At 40.7% G+C, this 25,519-nt stretch overlaps 1 protein-coding gene across 2 annotated transcripts in view; it reads right to left on the bottom strand.

Annotated features, from left to right (window-relative positions):
* The window catches only part of LOC133516799 (DENN domain-containing protein 5B), a 63,883-nt gene that overhangs the window by 11,704 nt on the left and 26,660 nt on the right, over positions 1-25,519 (bottom strand). For both annotated transcript variants that reach the window (XR_009799286.1, XM_061849772.1), the window contains exons 14-21: positions 24,013-24,169; positions 12,113-12,380; positions 8,001-8,181; positions 6,396-6,646; positions 4,495-4,637; positions 3,462-3,580; positions 1,907-2,064; positions 675-857 (exon numbers count right to left, since the gene is read on the bottom strand). Coding sequence is in view for 1 of the 2 variants with exons in the window: in XM_061849772.1 (XP_061705756.1) it covers positions 675-857; positions 1,907-2,064; positions 3,462-3,580; positions 4,495-4,637; positions 6,396-6,646; positions 8,001-8,181; positions 12,113-12,380; positions 24,013-24,169 (1,460 nt within the window). In the remaining variant the exon portion in view is untranslated. The remainder of the gene's footprint in view (positions 1-674; positions 858-1,906; positions 2,065-3,461; positions 3,581-4,494; positions 4,638-6,395; positions 6,647-8,000; positions 8,182-12,112; positions 12,381-24,012; positions 24,170-25,519) is intronic.

Genomic DNA, 25,519 nt, shown 5'->3' with positions numbered 1-25,519 from the left:
TCCCCATTTTCCTCTCTGAATATTTACATAATGGATTAGTAGATTGTGTAACTAAAGAGCATAATCATATTATAATCACAATATTTATTAATAATATAAATTACATGTCACATTTTATACAGTGTATAAAGATAGGTATGTACCGTATTTTTTTCTGTGTAATGATGTCCTATAATATTTTTTTATTAACTACACAATGTAGGCTGTGTTATGTAAGTCATTCTGAATCAGAAGTTCAAGTCGTTGCGTTTTATTGTCTCAAGCGCGGATGTTCTGAGGGTATATTATTGGTGTTTTGCCTTTTCGCCGGAGTTTTATTGACCGAATTTCACTTGCCAACTAACTTTTCGCAGATGATTTACTTTGGAAACCAACATTCGGCAAACTTTCATTGTAACAACGTTTTACTTGGTAGAATTATTGTTAAGTAGATTATTATTATGACATACAATATTTGGAATACATGTCTTTCGCCAAATCATACATCTGGCTAAAAAAAGTTAATACAATAACGTCTAGTTATTTGACAGAGACAAAATACGTGCGACGTCGAGCGAAGCGAGGAGGATCGCGTTAGGTGAACTGCGGCCCAACTGCGCCAGAACCGTCTTTTTTGCATCGAACGATAACTGCCATAGGGATCATCATTCGCCGCGAGAGGTATAAAAACTGACCAAAATAATCCCAAATGAAGAAGTTCTTCCCGAAGAGGCGACTGGACTTGAACCCGCAGAGGAAGGCTTGCTCCAAGCACTTGACCAGGCCATTTTCCCCGCACAGCAGAACACTCAGTGAGTTCGCGTCCTTGTCTCTTTTCGACTGATAGTGCCATTTCACTATCGCGTTCACGCAGTCACCTGTAATTAGATATGATGATGTAATTCGATAATTAGACATTCTAGATATTTTTTATTCTAGTAGGCTTATTATTTATTCTTCTTTATACAATTATTGAGATTATACAGATCAAATTAATTAATAAGAATCTCACAAAAAGATAGTAAACTAAAATTGTGTAAATAAATACTAGCCTAGAATGTTTCTAGAATAAAATGTAAATTTCAATAAACACACTAATTTGGGGTAAAAGTGGAATAAATGCATCAGTTTACAGTTTTTAAATTGAACTCGGCCGGAGAATCTATTCAGTATTGTTTTCAGAGCTGCAAACCGTAGCCGAAGAAAAGGACCGGGACAATGTTTATCAATGGTCAACTTTATGCTTTTAGCCGGTAGATTCATAATGAACAATCACATGTAGTGGGTGGTCGACACGCGTTAAGAAGGCGCGTGGCACTCCAGGTAGAAGCTACCGGCGGTACTGTTTAGGACTATTGAGACGATAATTGACAAACATTAATTAACAACTTGAATCTTTTTTTACGGCGCCTCCCGTTTGCGGTTTTGAAAACAATACTGAATATTCTTCGGACGAGCTCAGTTTGAAAACTTTAAGACTATCCTTCTAAGGCCCAGCCGTACAAAAAAAAATGAAATATTTTTGCCAGTGAAATTTTAAATCAAGCGCTTTGGGGTGTAGGTATGGATTACGGTTGGATATAAATTTAAAAAAGTTTGAAAAGTAAAAAGCACTAGTTCGCAAAAATCAAATTTGTGAACGCCAAACAGATACATAAAGTAGCATTTTTTGAGCAACTGTATTAAAAAAAGTGTAACCACTTCCGGCCGTCCCTTGCCGCTTGTTTCTAGATCATATTCGCCTTACAAACATACATACATTAAAAAAACCTTATAAGCTAAAAATCACGTCGGCGGCACAGTTTTCTGTTGCGGTGTAGGATTCGGCAGATTCCCACGGAACCGGCGAAATACCCCTTCGGCCAGCAGGCCGCGCTGCCGCGTTTAATGGAAGTTACCTCTGGTGAGAAAGCCTCGGGACACTGACCGATCATGTGCTGGATGGTGGAGGTGGAGAGGTGCGTGGCGGCGGGCGCGGGCGCGGGCGAGCGAGGGGAGCGGCCGCCGCGCAGGCGCGCCGCCACCAGCAGCCGCTCCGTCGAGCCGTCGTCCACGCCCGAGCCCAGCCAGCGCTGGCACGGGAACCTGCACACCGGCTCTCGGTACAACACGCCGCACCCCGCCGGCACTACTACACGATCGATGTCACCACCCAGAACGCTCACTTCGGCGGCGCCCATAATTACAATCGGTACTCGTGTAATTTAAAAATATTATGAAAAATTTAGCTTTCGGCTTTTCGGATGTACCTGGGCCAAATATTATAATATGAAATAGTGAGCTGCTCGAATCATCGCATTTTACAAGTAAGCTAGCGTGGTGACCTCTTTTTCTTTGTAAACTATTAATGAAAAATGGGTAGTAAGCTCCAAATGTGGTTTGAAAATTTTAAACAGTTTTTACAACTTTAATACCTATTATTTTGAATGCCGCACTCGAAACTCTGGGGTATGGTAATTTCGATCATTACAGGTAACAATTTTAGGAAGAAAATATAAAATGGACATGACTTAATTATGTGTACATTACCACCATTCATGTCAAATTTCTATGAAAGTATGACGTTTTATACTTCATTTAGAATGTCATTCCCTCATTTTGTTTCATTTAAATCGATGTAAGTTACTTTAAATAGATGGCGGTCGTAACATATGGTCCCTGAACGCATCAGAGGGCTTATAGGGATCATGCATGGACTAGAGGGGGCAGCACAGTATCCCCCTATTTATTAGTACGAAGGTTAAATGTCAAGTTTAAGCTTCCAATGTAACCCACAAGATGGCATAACCTACAACGCACAAGAAAAAATATGTAAATATTATAGAGGGCAGCTTAGGCTTGGCGTGAAGTTTCAGTGTACAGTTTATGTTTCCGATTCAAAATCCATTCTCAAGATGGCAGAACATGAGTCCATGTATGTATAGACCAGAATATGTAGAGAATAAAACAGTGTATGTACCTGTACATAATAAGGAATTATGTAGTAATCACATAATTAATTATACGTAGATCTCACAAGAACGGGCAGCTGCTGCCTGCTATAAAAACTGTACAAGTGCGAGTCGAACTCGCCCACCGAGGGTTCCGTACAAATATAGTTTTTAAGAATTTTCCCTGTATTTGTAAGATCATATTACTTGCCAAATATCATAGTTTTAGATCAAAATAAAGTACCCTGAAATTTTTAATTCCCTTGAGAGTGTCGAAATATACGTTTTTTGCGGCATAAACAGCCGTATCATTATTTTACGTTAAGTTAAAAGTTTGGTTTTTTTCACAGCTTCAAGAGACTGTAGACTTAAGTATATAGCTTTAATTTCAACTAGATACCTCCACGCGTTCCCGAGATAAAGTGTCTTGACAGAGAGACGGACGGATGGACCACGAAGTGATCCTATAAGGGATCCGTTTTTTCCTTTTGAGGTCCGGAAAGCTAAAAATTAAAAAGCCTTGGACTTTTTACCTAAACCCACTGTACTTACGTGTAAGTATGTCCCGTGACTTCGTTCCTCACGTAAACTTGGTCGAGAAGCCAGCGCGGCGACAGGCCGGAGTTGTCGTGGCCGATGCGTAGCGTCGACAGCACGCCCAAGTTTTTATGCTGCAACATTCAATCATTACATTTATGGACTGTTTATTTATTTAATCCTTTTATTTCTTTAATAATATATTACACATTACAATACATTCAAATTATACAATTCATTTCAATATTATTTTAAATTATGAGTTTATGAACATTTTAATTGCTATTAATATATATATATATATATATATTTATTATTGAAGACCTCTCGACAAGTATAGGCCTACTCCATTTCTCTTCAGTTTTTCCTATCTTGGGCTACTTTAGTCCAGAGGTTGACCTCTTTTTCTTTTCCCGGGGGGGGGGGGGAGAGTTCATGTTGAAATTATTTTAGTCCACACTTCCTTTGTCGTGGTATGTAGCATCTCCGGCCCATCTCCATTTAAGCTTTTATTACGATCTATATCATCTATATATTTTTATTTAATTACAAGTAAAATGATATCACCACAAAGTAGTCCCAATGTCATCGACATCACACAAACTTATGGATCGCTGTGCTCTTCCGAAATACAACACTAAATTTCTTCTTCACGCACGCACGCACGCACACACATGATATGCAGCACATCTTAGAATTTAGAATGAGTAGGCAGAATATTCCGTTTATATATATTCCGAATAGACATTCTGTTACATGTGTTCTTTGACAAGCTCGTTTTTTGCTCCCGCGATACCGATGCACATAAATGCAACCAAGATTTTGAATAGCCTATCCTATTATATTGTTGTTGTGTCTAACTTAGATGGCAAATACGTATCAGTGTCCGCGTTCCATACGAAATTTTAAAAGCTCATATAATTATTAAACAATCTGAAATACCTAAATTGTGTAAAAATATTTTCCTTAATGTCGAAATTCATTGTACGGAGAAGCGGTCGTCCACCATCCTCTTAAAAGTACATTGTTGATAAGATTAAGAACTTACATGAAAGACGAATTCGTTGGTGTTGCGTGGTATCGGTATCTTGGGGGTGGCGTCGCCGTGGGCGCCCGAGATGGCGATCCAGCAGTTGGCCGTCGTCTGGCTGGCCTTGCGCGACGGCACGATCAGCACGCGGTATGGCAGTTCTAAATATACAACACAGATTATACTTACCTTCTAAAACCATTTCTACATTTCATTTTTTAAATATGTAAGATCTTGTTATTTAATTTACGAAATAGACAGTTTTTCTACTCTCTTTTAGAAAGGCTATTACGTCGTATTACAAAATACAAACAGTAAATAGATGGTTCTGTGAAATTTCATTATCACCACGGGATTTGAATGATGTAGTACAAAGTTATTAAAGATATCAACATTCGGCGCCATTCATTTATTACGTAAGACGATTTTTGACAGCTTTGGACCCCCTCCCTTAGAAAAAATAAGAATAGGCCGACCCCTTCCCCCTATATTACGTAAGAATCTAAAGGAAAAAATGAATTCACGTTTGGTTTGTTTTTATTATTCATTTTTAAAAATAATAATTACTGGAATATTTATTTGTACCCACAAAGGTACTGGAGCCTGTCTAAGCAAACTCTGCACCGTGTTTGATAGTATAGACTTATAGAGTGTGAAAGTATTATTTTAATCATAATTTCATAGAAATTTAAAAAAATCTTATCTTTGTGATCGTACGTAATAAGAACTATGAAAACCCCCTCCCCCTGTTTTAAGGGCTACTTCCAAGAAGATGGAAGGTCGGTGAATGTCTCGTCTTGCATAAACCAGGCAAAATCATAAAGAAGCCAGCTCCTATAGACCGATCACACAATAATAATATAATAAGATGCGAAAAACGAATTCTCTCAAGGCTACAAGGCACAATAAGTTGCAACCGCCATTTCAACATGGCTTTACCAGATTCAGAGTTTACGCAATGGTAAAATAATAAAGGATGCTCTGGCACATGGGAGGAGCGTATAGATGATAACCACAGACCTAAGCAAAGCGTTCGATTCTATTAACCACAAAGGTCTGATAAAGAAACCCTAAAAGTCCCTATCATTCCTAATAATATTATAAAAATAATAGAAAATTATCTGGAAGACAGATCCCTTACAGTGAAATTTCGGTAAATCCATGGAGAAGTGAAGAAGATACCGCACGGAGTGTCCCAAGGGTCGATCCTCAGACCCATCATTTTCAACTTGTTCGTTTACGACATATGGGATACTCACGACAGAATACGAGGTCTCAAGCTGTCCCAGTACGCCGATGACCTATGTATCTTAAATAGAGCAATGCACCCCGACCACGCCACCTTTAGAGCGGAACGGGCAGCCGATGCTATTGTAAACTATTAAACGCAACGTAGAATAAACAGAATGCATCTTGTTCACGAAAAAAAGTAATTCAAACCTACGGTTAAAATTATAAAAAAAAACAGACATTCACATATAAAAACGAAATAAATTTTCGGGAGTCATCACTGGGATTAGATCCTCAAAATGACGCCACATACTGACAAAGTTAGTTGAGAAGCTCAAACAGGTAAGAGATGCCCTTGGACCCATCATCGGCTTCCACGCCCAGACAGATCTTGAGGTCAAACTAGCCATAATTCAAGCATCCTTCCCATCATGGACTATGGAGGAGTTACTATCCAGGTACAGTAACTTGAACCTACAAAAATCGTGAGGCAATATAGAATGGCGCTTAAGAGTGCAGGTCAATTCCCTAGATGTCTACCCACGGAGATGCTCTGGGGAATGACAAATCTAGAAGCATGGCACCTCCGAGCTGCCGACCTGAACTACAAAATGCTAGCAAAGATCGCATCACTGAGAATGGATAGGTCGTATATGTTTCAATAGACTTAAAAAATTGCAGATACGTACTAGTGGTGGGATAGGTATTGGTGAAACAGAAGTAATCAACAGCGTTCAAGGTTAACAAATGATACAGGAACTGTTCCCTCTCCTCCTCGCATCTCAAGAAGGCGGTCTTCTTGTACTGGGACCTGAGCAGCGTGGTGTCAGCGAGCAGTTCCCGCAGGTGCTTGGAGAGCAATTTCTTTTCCAGCGAGAGGCGGACCCATGCACGGGCGTAACCTATCTCGGTTTTTATGTCAGTCATAGCTTGGATATTCCTGAAAAAATTGTACATTTTGGAATAAGCATATAACATTTCCATCTTCACTACTTACATGATTGGCACACAACTTTCTGCCTCGCAAAATTATGGAAAGAACTGCCGCCTGCGGTACTTCCGGACCGATATAACCTTCAAATCTTCAAGAAAAGTGCGTACTCCCATCTAAAATTCCGGCAACGCTCTTACAACCCCTCTGGTGTTACGGGTGTCCACGGGCGACGGTAATTGCTTACCATCAGGCGATCCGTCTGCTTTTGCCTTCTACGAGGTGTAACAAAAATAGTGGGGATCCGTTTAAGGGCATATTCGGTATCGTGTTCGAATTAGGAAAAAAAGTAGGAGAATTTTAATTTCCATCTTGGATGACCTGCATCCAAGTCAGCATGGAGGGGTTCCATACAAAGAGCAAAAATTTTTCGCGCTTTTCCTAATCAAAACACTGAATATGCTCCCTAGGGACCGAGTCGTACTATCCAGTGAACTTGTCGCCCAGCGCTTAAAACAAAATAAGTAAATGGCGCTCAACGCAATTCATCATCTCCAACTTGGACAACCTGATATTTTACTCGTCCTCGCGTACGTTCAATTACTTTTAATAGAACCGTTCACACGCTCGTCATTGAATGAATGTGGGGATAACTAGGTAATTGGCTACTTGATAGTTTTTTGTAAATAATGTCAAACGATCTTGATTTTCCTGAGGATCAAATGTCTATATGGGGCTCATGGCATTTAAGCAACACAACGATCAGAAATGAGAGTTAAAGTCTGACGCTCGCACTCGACGATTGAAACGCCTCTAACAAAATGATAATGTGATGTGACGTCACATCATACAAGTCTGTCCTAAATGTATGGAAGATCAAAGAAATTGCCATTTTGACCCTGAAATATTGCGTTTATGTAAATAGTTGTTATATAATTTATTTTTCAATAAAATGTATGGAATCCTATGGTACCATTTTTTAAATCTATTTTTGAAAGACAAAAAAACTTTTTTTTTACTTTGGAGCCTTGTTTTTTTTATAATCTCAATATATTTTTTTGAATTCCACTTTGTTATAATGGATGGCTCATTTTCTATCCATTTAACAAAATTTAGTTATAATATTCAACATGTGTCAAGTACCCAATTGTCTGCATATACTTTCAGAAACTGGGCATCAGCTGTGTAAAATGCGAATCGAGAGTTTCTCTTCTCTTTTCTTCAGCGAATTTGCGACTACCGTTGGGCATAACACCTTTCCAATTTTCCTCCAAGCGGTCCGATTTGCTGCTTCTATCCTCCAGAGTGGGCCTGCAAACTGTTTGATATCGCCCTCCCATCTCGTAACCCAAGAATTCCAAACCTCATATCGAAAGTGAGGCTCTCCGGCAGCGGGCGCAGCGGGTTGGGCGGCTGCGCGGCCTGGCGCTCGAGCGTGGCCGCGTCGCCGAGCCGCTCGCGCGAGCCGTCCCGCGAGCCGCCGCGCGAGCTGTCCCGCGAGCGGCCGCCGCGCGCCTCCACCTCCGCCCCGACCGACGATAAATCTAAAAATACATTTTCTCCAATATGTTCGGAAGTGTTCATCTTACTGTAGCAAAAATAGTACGGGAAGTTCTTCGTTATGGTCAAACACAAATTAAAAAACTTCAAACCATTATTGTCGTGTTTTTGGCGGACGGAGAGTACACTGTATTGTTTTTTACTTTTGAAAAACATGTGTTCACTAAGACAAACGCAAACAGCCAATAAATATAGCCGCGGGCTGCGTCTACACGACCCGGTCAGCGTCATTTCAAGCTAAAGGATAGAGTTGTGTCGTGTAAGATCGTGCGAATATTGCTTAATAAAATCAAAGACTATAACTTTTATATCATGCGTGCAAATACAGCTTATATTGCACAATTATATTGAATGAGCGAATATTGAATGGTACTGAGTGGCATAGTTAGCACAGTGGAATAGTTGCTGCCTTTAACTTCTAAAAAATAATTTAGGAGGGATCATCCACGAATTGCCCTTTCCCGGCCTCTGCAATAATGAACTATTAAAAAATGTTTTCTACAATATGCTCGGAAATGTGCATCTTATTGTATGAAAAATATTACGCGAAGTTCTTCATCCATTATGGACAAACTACAAAAAAAGAAACATTATTGTACTATTTTAGCGGACCGCAGGTTCAGTACTATAATTTTTCATGTTTGAAGAAAAGCATTATATAAATTATGCAGGCAATTAGGCAGTAATATAATTTCGTGGGTTCGGCTTCATCCTACCGACATAAACGAATCTCATCCACGAATTGCTATTTCCCGGCCTCTACAATAACGTACCATGAATCTATAAAGGGGTTTTGATGACAACAGATATTTTGTGCTTGTCTAAGTGAATTGCCTCTTGCTGTGCGTTATATATGAATATAGAAATGTATATAATTCACATATAAGCTACGGTATTTCCCTTTCCATTTTGTGTTTGTGTTGTGAGTTTCATCAGACGCTATGCTTGAGTTTTGTAGCGTGATGTTCGTGTACATGGCGAGTATTAATGCTGCAATATAAATTAGATACAATGTGGGAGCATTACGAAAAGTTAAGATATTTTCGCTCCAATATAAGAATACATAATACATATATCACCTTCATATTATTCAGTATAAGCGAGACAAATTTAATGAATACCCGACTGCCACCTTAGCCAAGTGTAATAATTATTTTGAAACGTAAGTAGTAAGTAATTAGCTTAATTTAGACGTTATATATTTAGATTTGATTTGTAAAATATTAAAATTAGCAGTCGGGTATTTTTATTGTTTGTCTTTTTTCTAAGTAAACTTTTTTCCTGAGATGATCCCCTAAATATTACTTACAGTCTAGTCGCTTCCGTAACACACACCAGGCCAAAGCTGCATGTTAAACATTTCGAAAATAGTTACTTACACAACATATACAAACGTTTTATTAAAATCGAGCCACCCACTGCTAAATATTTTGCCAGCCAGTCCCCTATAAGTGAAAATATTTATTGAATCGGAATTTCGGAATGATGTGCATAATTCTAGGAAAAATGTTATGCGCGCGTTTAGAATAGCAATTTTTTATTTATTTAAAAAAGCCTTATTTTGAACACGCGGCCAAATATAACTTTGTAACTGACGTATTTTTTAAAAATATCATATTGACTAAAATGTGTGACAAGTGTCAATTCATTTGAAAGATAACGTGTCAGGAAAATTCATGGTACTAAGTATGTCGCATAAGCAAAATAATTTAAGCAGTTTCCATTTTTAAAGCAAGAAATATTACTTTGCTAATCCGCGAGAAAATAACGTGTAAGTAAATCAGTGCTAACCCGTTATACTTACTTGGAACTTACTTACGTGGGAGGGTGGGAACATTAATTGCATGTAAAAATACGCATTTTTACATGCAATTAATGTTCCCACCCTCCCACCGCAAAAATAAATACGCAAATAAATATAACAACTCACCACCAAACAATGATGGGAGATGCTGGAGATGTTGACGGTCTGACACCCGACAACCATCTCAGCATCATCAGCATCTCCTGAGGATGCCTCGTAGAGAGGCGAAATACGTGTCGAGTTTTGTACTTTTGGTGGTGGGTTGTTATATTTATTTTTGCGGTGGGAGGGTGGATTTCCGCAAAGTAACGCCTGATTCTATTAATTGTTTCCAGTTTGATTCGTTATTTCTAAGGTAAAAGTAGGCAAAGGCAACACTTTGCCACTGGAAACTATTACACCGCAGACGATTAGTGAGAAAAAAGTTTACAAGCGAGTTATTTACTAAGCATATGCGTCGACCACGAAAAAAAACGTTCCGGGTCATATCGCTGGACGATGAAGCTGGCAGTGTTGATCGAACATTTGTAAATATGTATCTACACGTAACGGATTAGTTGCAATAATGTAAATTGTTGAAATCGTATCATTTTAAATCGGAAACTATTGCCTGCGAATTAATTTTTAGATTCTTAAAAGACAAGTAAATACGCGTAACACGTTTGTAAAGTCAAGTCTAAAAATATGGGTGTATATAAAACTTACTCCTATAGTTCTGTAATTTGCCGACATAAGAGCTATGGGACATATCTTTGAGTAAGATGTGTGTGACCATATATTTAGACTTGTCTGAACAGTCAGCAATAAAAGTAGCGGATGAGACAACGCATCAAAAGTATCTAAAATGATCGAACAGCTTAACAATAACAGAGTCATTTTAAGAGAGGTATGGGCAATGAGAATGTCATCTCGCTTTGTGTGGTAGGGTACAGCCAGTGGATGTCATTCCAGATCTAGAGCAGAGCCCAACTGGGGAAGGACCTCCACCTTACAGAAAACCACAGCCAAATAACACTAGACCCTACTCATAGTGTTGTGTTCCTGCCGGTGAGTAAGGTTGCCAGAGCTCAACGAGGGTGGGCAGGTTTAGGGTCGGCAACACGCATGTAACTCCTCTGGAGTTACAGGCGTACATAGGCTACGCAGACTGCTTACCATCAGGCGGGCCGTACGCTTGTTTGCCACCTACGTAGTATGTGGTAGTATAAAAAAAAGAAATCTAGAATTAACTAAAACCTAGATTTATTTCATTATGTAAGTACTTTCTTCCTTATTTGCTGCGCCCAACAGGGTAAATACTCGTAACGTGATCATTTCATCACACTTGCTCGAAAAAGATCTTATTTTATGCAGGTATACTAAAGTACCCGTACCATGACTCACCGAAAGTGTCAAAACTGACATATACGCTATCGAGAACGTAATTTACTTTCTATACATCTCGCTCGCACTTATGTGCGATTACGAGCGAGATGCATAGAAAATAAGTTACGTTCTCAATAGCGTTTATGTCAGTGCCGAACTGGTAGTAGCTACAAAGGACCTTTACCTATATTAATCCAGCGGGAGTTATAGATTGTGCTTACTAATAATACGAACCATGTAGGTTTACTTTTAAAAATACCGACGTTTCTAATTTAATATTCTTGTTTATGTTTAAAAAGATTTAATTTCATTATCGTGACTGAATGCCAGATAAGCCGGTGCCTTCGATGCCTAATCTGTCAAACAATGACAATATGGCGGACGAATGTTTGAAATGTCACCGTATTTAAGAATTATTTCGCTTAAAATTTAGTTTTTTTCTTCGCACGTGGGATGAAAAACATTGTGTGTAACTCCGGGGGAAAGAATATTGCAAACTCGGGTCTTTAATCGGTCGGGTTTCGTTTTCAATATTTCACTTATCCCCCTCGTTGCACAATATTCCACCTGTCTAACCATTATGAGCAATCAATGATTGAGTATTGAGATATAAATCTATATATTGAAAAATTACATTATGTAAACTCTGGAACGCAAACTGCGCAGATACTTTTGGCGTGTTGTTTCATCCGCTACTATTAATGCTGTCTGTACAAGACTAAGAATAAAATAAACATTCAACGTACCAGGCGTAAGGCAGTTAGGGTCTATAGGCTTCGTAGAGTTGCTGCACTGCTCCAACTCCTGATAGTTAGTGAGGTGCATCCAAAGCGCAGACTTGCCCATCTTGTGCTGCACGCCATGCGACCACAGTCTCTCCAGGAGATCGCACAGCGACGAAATCATTGTGCTTTCTTCCACACCCGTGATGGACACTTCACTGCCGAGACCTAGGTCGGTCTCTTCCGTGCCCATTTTCTCTACTAACATACGCTTTGTCTTGCTTTTGCATTCCTGTTTAAGAGGACCATTCCATAAATATATATAATACTCTTTCTTGGCACAACTCAGAAAAAATACAGCTTAAAGGAAAACAGGTAGATAGAGGCAGACAACAGGCGATCTTATCGCTAAAGAGCATTTTAGAATACGTTATTAGAATCAGGTACTTGCCATATGTTGAATTTTATAAAAAAGATAGGCTTATATCAACCGGGATATTAACCGTGATTACCGTTTGCATTGTTTTTGAGCTCCAAAAAAACTGACAATACAAAAAAAAACAAAAGGTAAGGTAAGGTAAAGGGTAAGTTAAGGTTAAGGTAATCACGGCTAATATTCCGGTCGATATAAGTCTAGTGAAACTAACCGTAAATCATTCAAAACAGAAAACTAGCCAAGATAAATGCAATTTTGATTCGCCATAATATAATCATATTAGCGATATATCGTTCATTGATTGTTGATTGTAAAATATGTGCATAAACTGAAACAAATCTTTCGAATTTAATTTTTAACCTTGAGACTTTGTTATGCATCGATTTCAAAAGCTTATTTCCGGGTTAAAAGCGCCATTGAATGTTCGGTATTTGGATGATGGATCTATTGGTGGAAGCCCGGAAGTGGTCCTTGATGACCTTAAATCTTTGACACCGGCTCTGAACGCAATTAGATTGGAAGTCAACCCGACTAAGTGTGAGATTTTTACGTGTGCTGGTGGGGTCACGGACTGTTTTGAACAGTTCGAGTCTATTTTACATGGGATAAGAAAGATACTCGTAAGTCTACACTGAGGTTGTTGGGTGCTCCCATTTTTGCTGAGGGTGTTACCTCTGTGCTTCGTGACAAGGGGTAGGCACTCTCGTCAGTACGAGAACATTTGGGACATCTATCGGGTCATGTAAGTCTCGGAATGTCGCGGAATTGCTTTGCGATGCCTCGGATGGTTTATATAATGCGAACATCTCCTACTTGGCTTTTTCAGAAATAAGTAGAAGCATTGTGTAATATAATACACACGGAGTTTCTTTAGAATCGATTCTCAACGTAAGTTTTGATGGGAAACAGTGGCGTCAAGCAGCCTCGCCTGTTCGTTTTGGTGGTCTTGGGGTACGTCGGGTTCAAGATGTCGGCTTGGTCTCTTTTTTGGCCTCTGCGCATGGTTCTGCGGGTCTTGTTGCTCGCATACTGTCTGTTCATGGCAGCGATGACCGCATACCGTCTGCGTCGGAGGATTTGGAGAGATGGGCCGTACTTTATTCCACTGACGACCGTTCGGATAGTTGGGGAGTCTAGTGGCAGTGGGACGAATTTTTATGTAAGCTCGCGTTTGCAGATTTGTTGGGTGGTGCTTCGGAAGCCGATTTGGAGCGTCTGAGGGCGACTTCAAGGCCAGAGTCAGGTGCGTGGTTACACGCTGAGCAGCATTTGGGTACAATGCTTGACAATGATTCCTTGAGAATAGCAGTGGCCTTGAGGTTAGGGGGTAAGGTGTGTGAGGCGCAACGTTGTATATGCGGTGTGATTGTAGTGGAGGATGGGCCTAAGAGCCTGAGTTGGTAGAGATGTGCTGGACGTTTCCCGAGGCTTCATTCCATTAACGACATAATACGTCGGGCCAGGGTATCGGCTAATGTCCCTTGCGTTCTGGAGCCACCGGGTTTGTCACGCACGGATGCCAAGAAACCGGACGGATTAACGTTGGTTCCTTGGCGGAAGGGGCGTTATCTCTTGTGGGATGTAACATGTCGTGTTAGTAGTTTAAGTAGTAAGTACATATACTGCATCTCATTTGAGCCACAGTCTGAAGTTAGCGGGATCGGTGGCAGAAACGGCTGCAAGGTCAAACACGCCAAGTACTCCACCTCGGAAGTGACGTAGGATTTCGTGCCGGTCGATGTTATGACGAAGCTTGTTGCGGAATTTTAGTATTAATGTAGAGTAAGTTTGTGACGATGCTTGTGCGGATACTTTTTATTTATCGAGCGAGTCGTATCGCAAAATTTCGAAATGGTACAACACTAGTTGTCGAATAAATGACTAGCATAAACCGTGGGGACTCACCTGTGACGTGGTCTGCAACTTCCTCAGGGGCCCCTGGTTTGGTTCCTTCGATGGTGAAATGTCGTTATCTCACAGGCTGGCGTCGGGAGACGATTTCTATTTATGCTGTACACTGTGTCAATTTGATTTTGGGTTTTTCGACTCAAGCTTCGACGGAGCGAGCAGATATCGCGCGTTTCGATTTGGAGATCGTTGGCAAGAGAGAATGGCAACACTCGAGCTTCGGTGTTGCGCGCTTTGAGAAAAGCGTTCCGTTTCAGGCTTATCCCGTTTGGAATATGCTAGTCCATGAAATATTAATTGATTTTAAAATAATAAACGAAAATACGTAGTATTTGTGCGTACATATACAAAAGTACCGAACATGCCGCCGACCATAAAATAATACTTATTTTATTTAAGAACTACTATGCTAACTTAGGACTAAAACATGTAATGCTATACCTAAGTGATGCCTATTCAACAGGCAGGGGGCAGACCTTAACTACAGGTCGCTTGGTAAGAGTATTACCGATGCGTACAGTTACGACTCTGGTAATACCGTCGGCGCCGGGATGCAGTTGATGCACGCGCGCGAGACGCCATTGCAGTGGTGGCAGTGTGTTGTCTATCAACACTACTACAGAACCCTCCCGAAGGGGTGTGTTAGTATTGTCGTGGAACCATTTACCTCTTGGTTGTAGCTGGTGTAAATATTCTACGCTCCAGCGTTTCCAAAAATGTTGAGCAGCTTGTTGAATAACCTGCCATCTAGCGAGGCGGTTTGGGTTGTCGTTAGAAAAGTCAAATTCAGGTAAAGACGTTAATGGTTCCCCGATGAGGAAATGTCCAGGAGTCAGGGGTAATGGATCAGTAGGATCATTACTAAGTAGACACAGAGGTCTTGAATTACATACCGCTTCAATTTGACAAATCAAAGTGTTAAATTCGTCCTGAGTTAGTTTTAGTGTACCTATGACACGATGTAAGTGTCGTTTCAGACTACCTACGGCTCGTTCGACGAGACCGGCAAAATGCGAAGCATATGGAGGATTAAACTGCCAGGTGATTTGCATATTTGTCAGCTGGTTGTTTATGGCAGTCTGATTTGACTCGTTTCGCAGAAACGTGTAAAGTTCGGAAAGATACCTGTCATAACCTACGAAATTCCGTCCGCAGTCAGAACGGATTTTTTGGCAATACCCGCGTCGGGATATGAACCTACGCAATGCATTTAGAAAAGACTCGGTTGAAAGATCGGGAACTAATTCCAAATGGATTGCTTTCGTTGATTGGCAAACGAACACGCATACGTATGATTTATAAAGTTTCGCGTTACGAAGTTTACTTGATTTAAGGAAGAAGTGTCCTGCAAAGTCAACGGAAGTATTTAAGAAGGGACGAAGTGATCGAACCCTAGTAGTAGGTAACTGAGCCATGGATGGCTGTGGTGCAACAGGTCGTGCACGAACACAAGATACGCAGCGTCGTGTACGCATACGTACAGCATCGCGAGCACACAGGATCCAGTAGGTCTGTGCGAGGGCAAACTGCAAAGTTTGAGGTCCCACATGTAAATGTGTTTTATGATAGTAATCAATGAGAAGATTCGTGAAGTGATGTTTCTTGGGTAACAAAATCTGATGCTTGGCATCATACGGAACATTGGCCCGATTTATTCTGCCGCCGACCCTGAGAAGTCCGGCATCGTCCAAAAAGGGTTTCAGTTTCTGAAGACGTTTTGTACATCTATCATCGTCCTTGATACGCGAGATGTCTTCGGAGAAATAGTCACTTTGAACAAGTGATATAATTCGACTGAGAGCTTGTTTTGTCTCAGGAACCGTGATATGTTTAGTCGTCGGACTGTTAGCCTTACGACATTTATTTATGAATCGTAACATATACGAAATGACGCGTAGCATCCTTGGAAGCGAAGAAAATCGCTCAATGAACTCTAAATTATTAGGTTCTTTGGTTTGTGTGACAAGAACATGCGTACGACGTTCTTCGTCGGTGTGACATACGACGTTAGTCTTAGGCCACTCAGACTCATTTTTACTGAGCCAAGCTGGTCCCGTGAACCATAGTTGATGGTTCAACTGAGATGGGAGAACACCACGAGACGCTGGGTCTGCGGGGTTGTCTGCGGATTGAACGTGGTGCCACTGTGAGGCAGGCACGTTGCTTGTTGTCTCCGCTATGCGGTTAGACACGTATGTCCGCCACTTGTCTGGAGATGAACGCAACCAGGCAAGAGTTATAGTGGAATCGGACCAAGCGTAGACTTGGTCGAAAGACAATCTACTGCTGTAAACAGTGAGGACCTTTTTTACCAATTTTGACAGTAGATGAGCAGCGCATAGTTCCAATCTCGGGATAGTAAGCCGTTTCAAAGGCGCAATTTTTGTTTTGCCTATGAGAAGGTGGGTGCTGATAGCACCGTTCGAGTCAACGACACGAATATAGACGCAGGCGGCGTACGCCTTTTCAGAGGCGTCTGAAAAGCCATGAAGTGACACTTGATGTGTACTCGGAAGCACGTGACGAGGTAACGCGATGTCTTGCAATAACGGCAATTCGTCGATGAACCGAAACCACAAGTCACAGATACCCTGTGGAGAGGCAGAATCCCAACCTGAGCCTGATACCCATAAAAGTTGGATTAAATGCTTTACAAATACCGTCACTTGACTTAGGAATCCGAGGGGATCGTAGATTTTAGCGATTTCTGCTAGCATTATACGTTTCGTACATTTGCGCGAGTTAGCCACTCCATCCGTTTGGTAGGTGAAAATATCAGATTTAGGGTTCCACTTGAGCCCTAAGACCTTGACAGAAGTGTCAGTGTCAAGTGCTGACAGAATAAGAGCGTCATCATGATTGGAAGCATCATCATTTAAATGCGATAAGAACTCAGCACTATTACTGGTCCATTTGCGGAGTTCGAACGTTCCTGCTTTACAAATGGAAAGTAGCTGATGCTGAAGAGTGAGAGCATCTTCAACCGTATCAGCTCCAGTAACGACATCATCAACGAATACTTCGTTACGAAGTACTTGCGAGGCAAGTGGAAAGTTAGCAGCTTCATCAATTGCTAATTGACGAAGTGTGCGCAAGGCTAGAAAAGGCGCGGAAGCGACGCCGAATGTGACAGAGCACATACGATATTCCTTGACGGGATCATGGGGAGAGAATCTCCAAAGAATCCGATGAAAGTCACGGTGTTCTTTACAAAGACCAATGTAGCGATACATCATTTTGAGATCAGCCGTAAAGACGATTTTATGAAGTCTATACTTCAGTAAAATTTCAGAAATGTCCTGATGCAATTTCTGACCAGTGAGAAGATTATCGTTAAGAGAACGACCTGATGTAGTTTTGCATGAAGCGTCGTACACAATGCGATATTTCGTAGTCGATGCGGAACCCTTCACCACAATGTGGTGGGGTAGGTAGTAGGGGGGAGTGCCAGGACTCGCTGAGTCAGTGACTGGCTCCATATGTCCCAAGTCTAAATATTCTTGGATACATTTATTATAGTTCTCACGTAAGGCAGGGTCGCGAGACAGGCGTGCCTCTAGTTTAGTTAAACGTGAGAGAGCTATAGCATGAGAATCGCCCAATGGCGGAGCATTCTCCTTGAAGGGTAGGGAAACTGTATATTTCCCATTTGCATCTCGTGTGTGAGTATTGACGAAGATCGACTCACAGCGCAATTCTTCTTTTGTAAGATGTGGATGTTCTGGAATGGATTCCAATTCCCAGAACTTTTGAAGTTTCATGTCAAGTTGGCAAGTACTCAAGTTGACACTAAGTCGTTTCATACTGTCATATGAAATTCTACCACCTAACATATAACCAAAAATGCTGTTGATGGCCACGGGTGTGCCCGGTGGACCCTTGATATTATCCAGTAGCAGTATGCTATCCAGATAATCAGATCCCAGTAGCAGTTCAACGGGCCGCGTCGAGCGCAGTTCTGGGTCCGCTAAATCAAGATTTTGTAGGTGTGGGAACTTCTGAATATTCCCATTTGATTTAGGAATATTAGCAGTGTAGCTTGTAAGGTTAGTTAAGATAAGAGCTTCGATGTGAAGCTTCGGCTCGGGTTTGTTGTGAGGCGTGACCTCGCACAACACGTAACCACGTGGTTGGACTTCGCCACCAATGCCGGTGAGAGTGGTACTCGTCTGCGCGGAGTACCGCGGCAGGCCGAGACGTTGGACGCACGACTCAGAAATGAGCGTGGTCTGCGCTCCTTGGTCCACAAGGGCGCGAACGGACCGCGGCGAGTAAGGCCCCTGGTTCAGGGGTCGTAAATTTACAAGCGCAGTCGTGAGTAAGACCGTACAGTTCTTACTCGAAGGGTGCTCCGTAGCTCCATGTAATGGAGTGGGCGTGTAGGTTTCCGCTACTGAGCGCAACTCAGGGGAAGACGAAGACTCCGTAGTCAGTAAGACGTTTGGAGAGGGCGCATCTTCATGTAATGAAGAGTGATGCCTTTGAGTGCAGACGCGGCAAGTATGGCGCGACTTGCAGTCTTTAGCATCATGGCCAATAAATAAACAATTGGTACAAAGTTTATTTTGTTCCACGAAATGTTTTCGTTCCTTTAAAGTGAGCGTATTAAACTTCTCACATTTATATAAAGGATGTGAATTGTCCTTACAATACGCGCATTTAATTTTAGTTAAATAATCCACCGCAGTTGTAGCATGTACACTCATAGTACGCGAGTTACGCGCAAACGAAGAGTTATTATTGCGCGGTGCATTATATTGCACGTCGGAGTGCGCGCGAGTAAGAGACATCGCACGCTTTCCCGCCAAAGCATGGCGCGATGACGTCACCGCAGCTGACCGGGCCGAGCCGGCCGCTCCGCCAGCAGCAGCGAGCGCGGTCGCCGCGCGCTGCGCAGGCCCCGCGGATGTACTTGAAGTACGCGCGGACGCGGTCATCACTTCAGATGCCGCTAGTTCCTTATCGAGGAAATCGAGTAGTTCGGTAACGTCAGGAATTTCACATGAAGTTTTTAATGATAATTCAAAACGTCTACGAATATGAGGTGTGATTTTGCGTAGCAAAATATTTAAAAGTACGAAACTCCAGTCGTCAACTGGTAAACCTAATGAATTCAAAGCAGTAATATTCTCGTGATAACAATTTACCAAGTTACGTAAACTTGATTCAACATTTTTCTCGTTAACTGACTCACAGTCAAAAATGTTGTCAAAGTGTTTTGTTGAAATAATTCGTTTGTTTTCATAACGCGAAATTAATACCTGTAAGGCATTTTCGTAATTAGAATCCGTAACAGGAATCGATTTGATAAGATTATACGGTTCATCTTTTAAAAACAATAACAAATACCTGAAGCGTTCGACATTTGTTAAAGTGACGTTGTCATGTACAAGTGATTTAAATAAATCATAGAAAGCATTCCATTCAGTTAGAACACCTGTGAATGTTTGAAGCGATAATCGCGGTAAACGAATATGCGATTGATTTGATTGCTGAGCGCAGCAACTCGCATGTGACACCCCATTAAATCCGCCGCAGACGGACGTAATGCTTTGTTTACGCTCCTCCTTAAGCGTATCTAAGGCAACTTGGACCTTAAAGTACAAAGAATCGAATTTATTTCTCACAGATAAATTATCATCGCGGTTGAATGACTCATTCTTAGCCGATAATTTTTCAATTTTCGCTTGAACTTGGAAAAATGATTTTTTAATTGAGGCTAACTCTTTAACTCGAACTCGAAATTCGGCTGCATTATTCGAACAGTCTACAATTTTTTGAATATTATTAATAGCTAAATCACGTTCGAATGTCAATTGTTCCATCTCCATAGTGGTCATTTTGTAAGAAATTGAGTTATTATACTGTGGAAAATAATAACGTTATCACGAGATAAGAGATGATTAAACTTGTGAATCTGTATAGTAGGTATATACGTTATGTTAAGCTATAAGATTTATAAAATGGCTAGGTACTAGCAAAAATGTTAGTTTGTTTGTAAAATAGTTATATAATTTGTCGCAAATTAAAAGTAAGTTGTAATTTAACATGCAATGTTAAATACAAAGATAATATTTCCCGTCGGTAGAACCCAAGCTAAAGAAATTTGAACTCTGTGCCGTACGCAATACGAGCGACAGTTTACTCGATACTGTTATCGCGACAGTAAACGATATTGTGGTTTTCGGTACGTTATACCAGAACCTTAAAAAATACACTTAAGTACGTAAATACTAAATGTAATGTAATGTACGTTGTACAAAATAAATAAATAAGTTGCGACAAAATATATTTGGACCTAGGTATTAATTAGTACTAGGCAAATGACTCCACGCGCGCCGCTGTAATATCTACCGCCCGGTTCTCGGAAATTATAGACGAATGTAATTTCGCAAAAAGTGCTCAAAACCATATAAAACTATATATAATTAGAATGATCTCGTTGAGATCTAACTGTACGTATCAGTATTGTTGAGAAATATTGCACGACGTTGTCGGAAACTCGATATTTTTAATTGTAAGCGGAGGTAGGTTCTCGCTAACTTACGAACAAAGGGAAAGGAATTTACTTGAAATTACTTTTGTACAGCACAAATAATACGCATAAAACCGATACCAGATAGTAATATCCGGCTCGAACACAATTATGTCGAATAAATGACTAGCATAAACCGTGGGGACTCAGGGGCCCCTGGTTTGGTTCCTTCGATGGTGAAATGTCGTTATCTCACAGGCTGGCGTCGGGAGACGATTTCTATTTATGCTGTACACTGTGTCAATTTGATTTTGGGTTTTTCGACTCAAGCTTCGACGGAGCGAGCAGATATCGCGCGTTTCGATTTGGAGATCGTTGGCAAGAGAGAATGGCAACACTCAAGGGCGTCGCCAGCCGATGGCGCAGGGGGGGGCAAGTTGACTTTACCTACTACAATTCATACTTTTCTCATTCTCTATGAATGAGAAAAGTAGGTATGAATTGTAGGTAAAGTCGACAGCACATGAAACTTTTCACTTTTACTACGAGCCTTACATCTACAGCGATTGTAATAACAACAGTATCTTAGTACTATATACATAATTATATATTCTGTGACAGTACAGAGTCCAATGTGTAAAGCCACACGAGCACGAGCTCTTGACTATGCAATAAAAAACTTGTAAATGAGTTATAATAACATTTATTAGAAAAATAAAATAAAAATAAGTGTACAGCGTATTTTTTTTTAAATTACCCGATTTTAATATTATAGTGGTCGTTGTTTGTTTATATTAGGTTAATTAAAACATAATTTTCGGGGATTCATTGTAAACTTCTCGACCACTTTATTATTAAAATCTTGTAAGTTTCCATGTATAAGTTTTCGGTGCACACTCATCATGGCCAAACCATTGAGGCGATTTTCACTTATTTGAAACTTCAATATCATTTTTGAAGACCTATCCATAGATATCCCCAATGTTTGTTTTGTTTAAATTTTATGACGTTTTTGCCATTTGGCTACGGAACCCTAAAAAGCGCTGGTGGCCTAGCGGTACGAGCGTGCGACTTGCAATCCGGGGGTCGCGGGTTCAAACCCCGGCTCGTACCAATGAGTTTTTCGGAACTTATGTACGAAATATCATTTAATATTTACCAGTCGCTTTTCGGTGACGGAAAACATCGTGAGGAAACCAGACTAATTCTACCAAGGCCTAGTTTACCCTCTGGGTTGAAAGATCAGATGGCAGTCGCTTTCGTAAAAACTAGTGCCTACGCCAAATCTTGAGATTAGTTGTCCCCAGCTCCCCAAGCGGGCCCCAGGCTCCCATGAGCCGTGGCAAAATGCCGGGACAATGCGAGGAAGATTTGAGCGTTGTAAAATAAAAAAAACAACGGGTACTCCGGAAGTGCCGGCAGAAGTGAAAACTTGAATAATAACGTTGCGCATTTTTGATATTTTGGAATGGTTAGGGAATAATTTTGCACGAATTGCTTTAATTATCAGTATAAAAGTACAATCATTTATGTGGTAAAAAACAATATTCATTTATTGCGCTGTCGTACACAAACATGACAATTTATATTACATTAAAAATTTAACACTTCAGAACTATTACAATTATTTAACTTAAAAATACACAACGTTAATATTTAAGTTGCGCCGGCGGTCTACTGGCTTCACTGACATTGTAACAGTTTTTCGATCAGGTCACGTGTCCGTCTTACGAATTTTCAATCTGACGAATCTGTCGGTCACGTCACCTGTCGCGAGTTTAACATTTTTTTCCCCATCACAAAAAGTGCCCAGCGCCGCTAAAGAAGTTTTCACTTCAAAAATGCTCAAAAACAAGCGTCACCAATTTGTAGTCTTGCGTCCAGACCTCCATTTTATCGGTAATAATCAGTGGTTGAATTTGGCAGCCAAATTGGCATTTGCGTCCGCACGGCCTGGGGCCTGCCGCGACAACCAAAATCATTAAGACTTAATTAGAGTGACAGAGAAAAATGGCTGCAATTAACGAACTTCGATTTTCGCGGTTATAGCCCTGATTAGATCGGACAATTTCATCAGATTGGCGAAAAATTGTCTTGTCTGGACACGGGTTCAAGGGCTAGTAAACTTGGGTGCGATCTTAAATAATACGAATTGCAAAACTAAACTTATCCAAAAATCGGCTAGCTTAAAAAGTCACAAAAATTGCCTCAAAATCGTAAGTCACGCACATGTCACACAAGAAGGCGAAAAGTCACGAAAAATGTGACTTTTGTGACCATCTGGCAACGCTGAGACAGACGCTAAAACAAAGGCGGCTGTGCGGGGGGCGCGGGCGCCGCGCGGTTACATGTTGCTTCCCCCCTCCCCCTCTCCGCTTCAACGATAGAGTAGACCAGGCGGAGCGTAGTTGAGCGTTGGGAATATTAGGAGTGGAATTGGTGAATTCATTCGAGTTTCGACGTACGGGAATGATTGTTCAAGGCTTGAACTTCAAGCAAATCAACTCAAAGACTTAGGACTTTGGTTGTATTATATTTGGCAACTTTTTTAGAATCTCTAGGGGGGGGCAGCTGCCCCTCCCTGCCCCCCCTTGGCGACGCCCTTGGCAACACTCGAGCTTCGGTGTTGCGCGCTTTGAGAAAAGCGTTCCGTTTCAGGCTTATCCCGTTTGGAATATGCTAGTCCATGAAATATTAATTGATTTTAAAATAATAAACGAAAATACGTAGTATTTGTGCGTACATATACAAAAGTACCGAACACTAGTTGTCTATGCAGCTCAAAGAAATATATCATGGAGTGATATTGTCACTCTTACGAAAAAGCTCTGATTGGTGTTTCAGTCAATATAGCCGGTTGGATAATTTGACACTTTGATTTTATTGGAAATAAAACCTTATGTTTACACTGAAATAGGGTCATTGTTTAAAATCATATCGATATATAATTAAGTATGTTTCTTTGAAACCATTTTTTTATTCTTTATTACTGTCATCAAGCCTATTTACACGCAGACATTTTTTTTTCATTAAAAGCGAGGAAATTATCGCCTTCAAGAACCGACCAATCAATTTTTATCGTGGACAAGATGTTGTAATTCGTACCTTTAAAAGTTTATCGACGAAGGCTTTGTGGTTTTGAGATATAGCGGCGCTCGTGACCTCGGTGGACAGCCTCCTACCGATGTCTCCGAGCAACATTTCTGGCGCGCAATCCTTCACTTGCCACTTTGCGTTCTTTATGCGCTTCAAACTATTGGTTCTGGAAAATGAGATGATTTATTTATTTTAATATTTGAAATTAGTTATAAATGAACAACGTTGAAGCAAGCACATGAAGCATAAAGCATTTTGCAGTACTAGTGTAGGACATCTACGACTGAGGAAGGTACATAAAATACAACAAAAATATTTCAACAAAATTTATTTCATATTACAATTTATGTACATAAAGGCCGAAATCTGTAAACAGACAAACCTATGCTTTATGGATTTGTTAATATTAGATAAATATCATAAACTTTGCTTAAAACTAATTTATGAGGAATGCAAGAAATCATTATCACGTTTATCGTCGTACCTGAGAACGACAAGTATTTTATCGATAACGATAAACGCCATAAGCCCTACCTGTCAGAATAATAAAATACAGAGTGTATTTCTGATACAACCACATATTCTAAGGGTTGCTAGTACAGGCCCTAATGAATTAACGTTCATATGTTTTCCACAAAAATACCATTTTTATTTTTCCTTATAAGGGGCTATCCATCTATCCATTAATCACATCATACTAAGTAAGGAAGCGGGAGGGGAGGGGGGGGGGGTGTAAGGAAATATGACGTCTATTTTTTCCTTAAATTGTGCCACATTTATCATTAACAATGTGTCGTGTGTGAAAATCGTTTTTAGGTTCTAAACGCTTTGTACAATTTTACGTGGGTGCTACTATAGCTATCCCAAAAACAGCTTAGGAAGATTAGGTTTACAACTAAGTCTGGATCTACCAGCAAACCTACCAGTATTAATTTCATATGTCCTATTGTGTATGTCCTTAAACTACGCCCAAAAGAGATGTATGGCCACTGTGAATGTCATCTTGCTTAGTGTGGTGTGCCAGGGACAGAACAGCGGATGTCATTCCAGATCTAGAGCAGAGCCCAACTGGGGAAGTACCTCCACTGCGCTTTACAGAAAACCGCAGCCAAATAATACTAGACCCTACTCATAGTGTTGTGTTCGTGAGTAAGGTTGCCAGAGCTCAACGAGGGTGCGGGACGTTAGCGTCGGCATCGCGCTTGTAACACCTCTGGAGTTGCAGGCGCTCGAAAATTAGCCGAAAACGTAAGACATGATTAATGGACAACCCCTAAAATAAATTCAGCACGCAATGTACCACTACTTTGTTTTTATTGATAGCGTCACACTTGCTGACGGGACGTCACAAGCGTCAAGGGAAGACGACTCGTAATATACGCAAATCATTGCCGCTCGAGGAATTTTCAAATATGAATTGCACTCTGTTAGTAAAAGTTTTTAAATCGTTTCATAGTAATAAGACCTACGCCTCGTTTCAATTTGCGGTTGTATTAAAAATACATGCTGCAGAAAC

Source organism: Cydia pomonella, chromosome 4 (genome assembly GCF_033807575.1).
Source record: "Cydia pomonella isolate Wapato2018A chromosome 4, ilCydPomo1, whole genome shotgun sequence".
NCBI lineage: Eukaryota > Metazoa > Arthropoda > Insecta > Lepidoptera > Tortricidae > Cydia > Cydia pomonella.
Note: the sequence above shows the minus strand (reverse complement) of the source record. Positions and strands in the feature narration are given on the sequence as shown.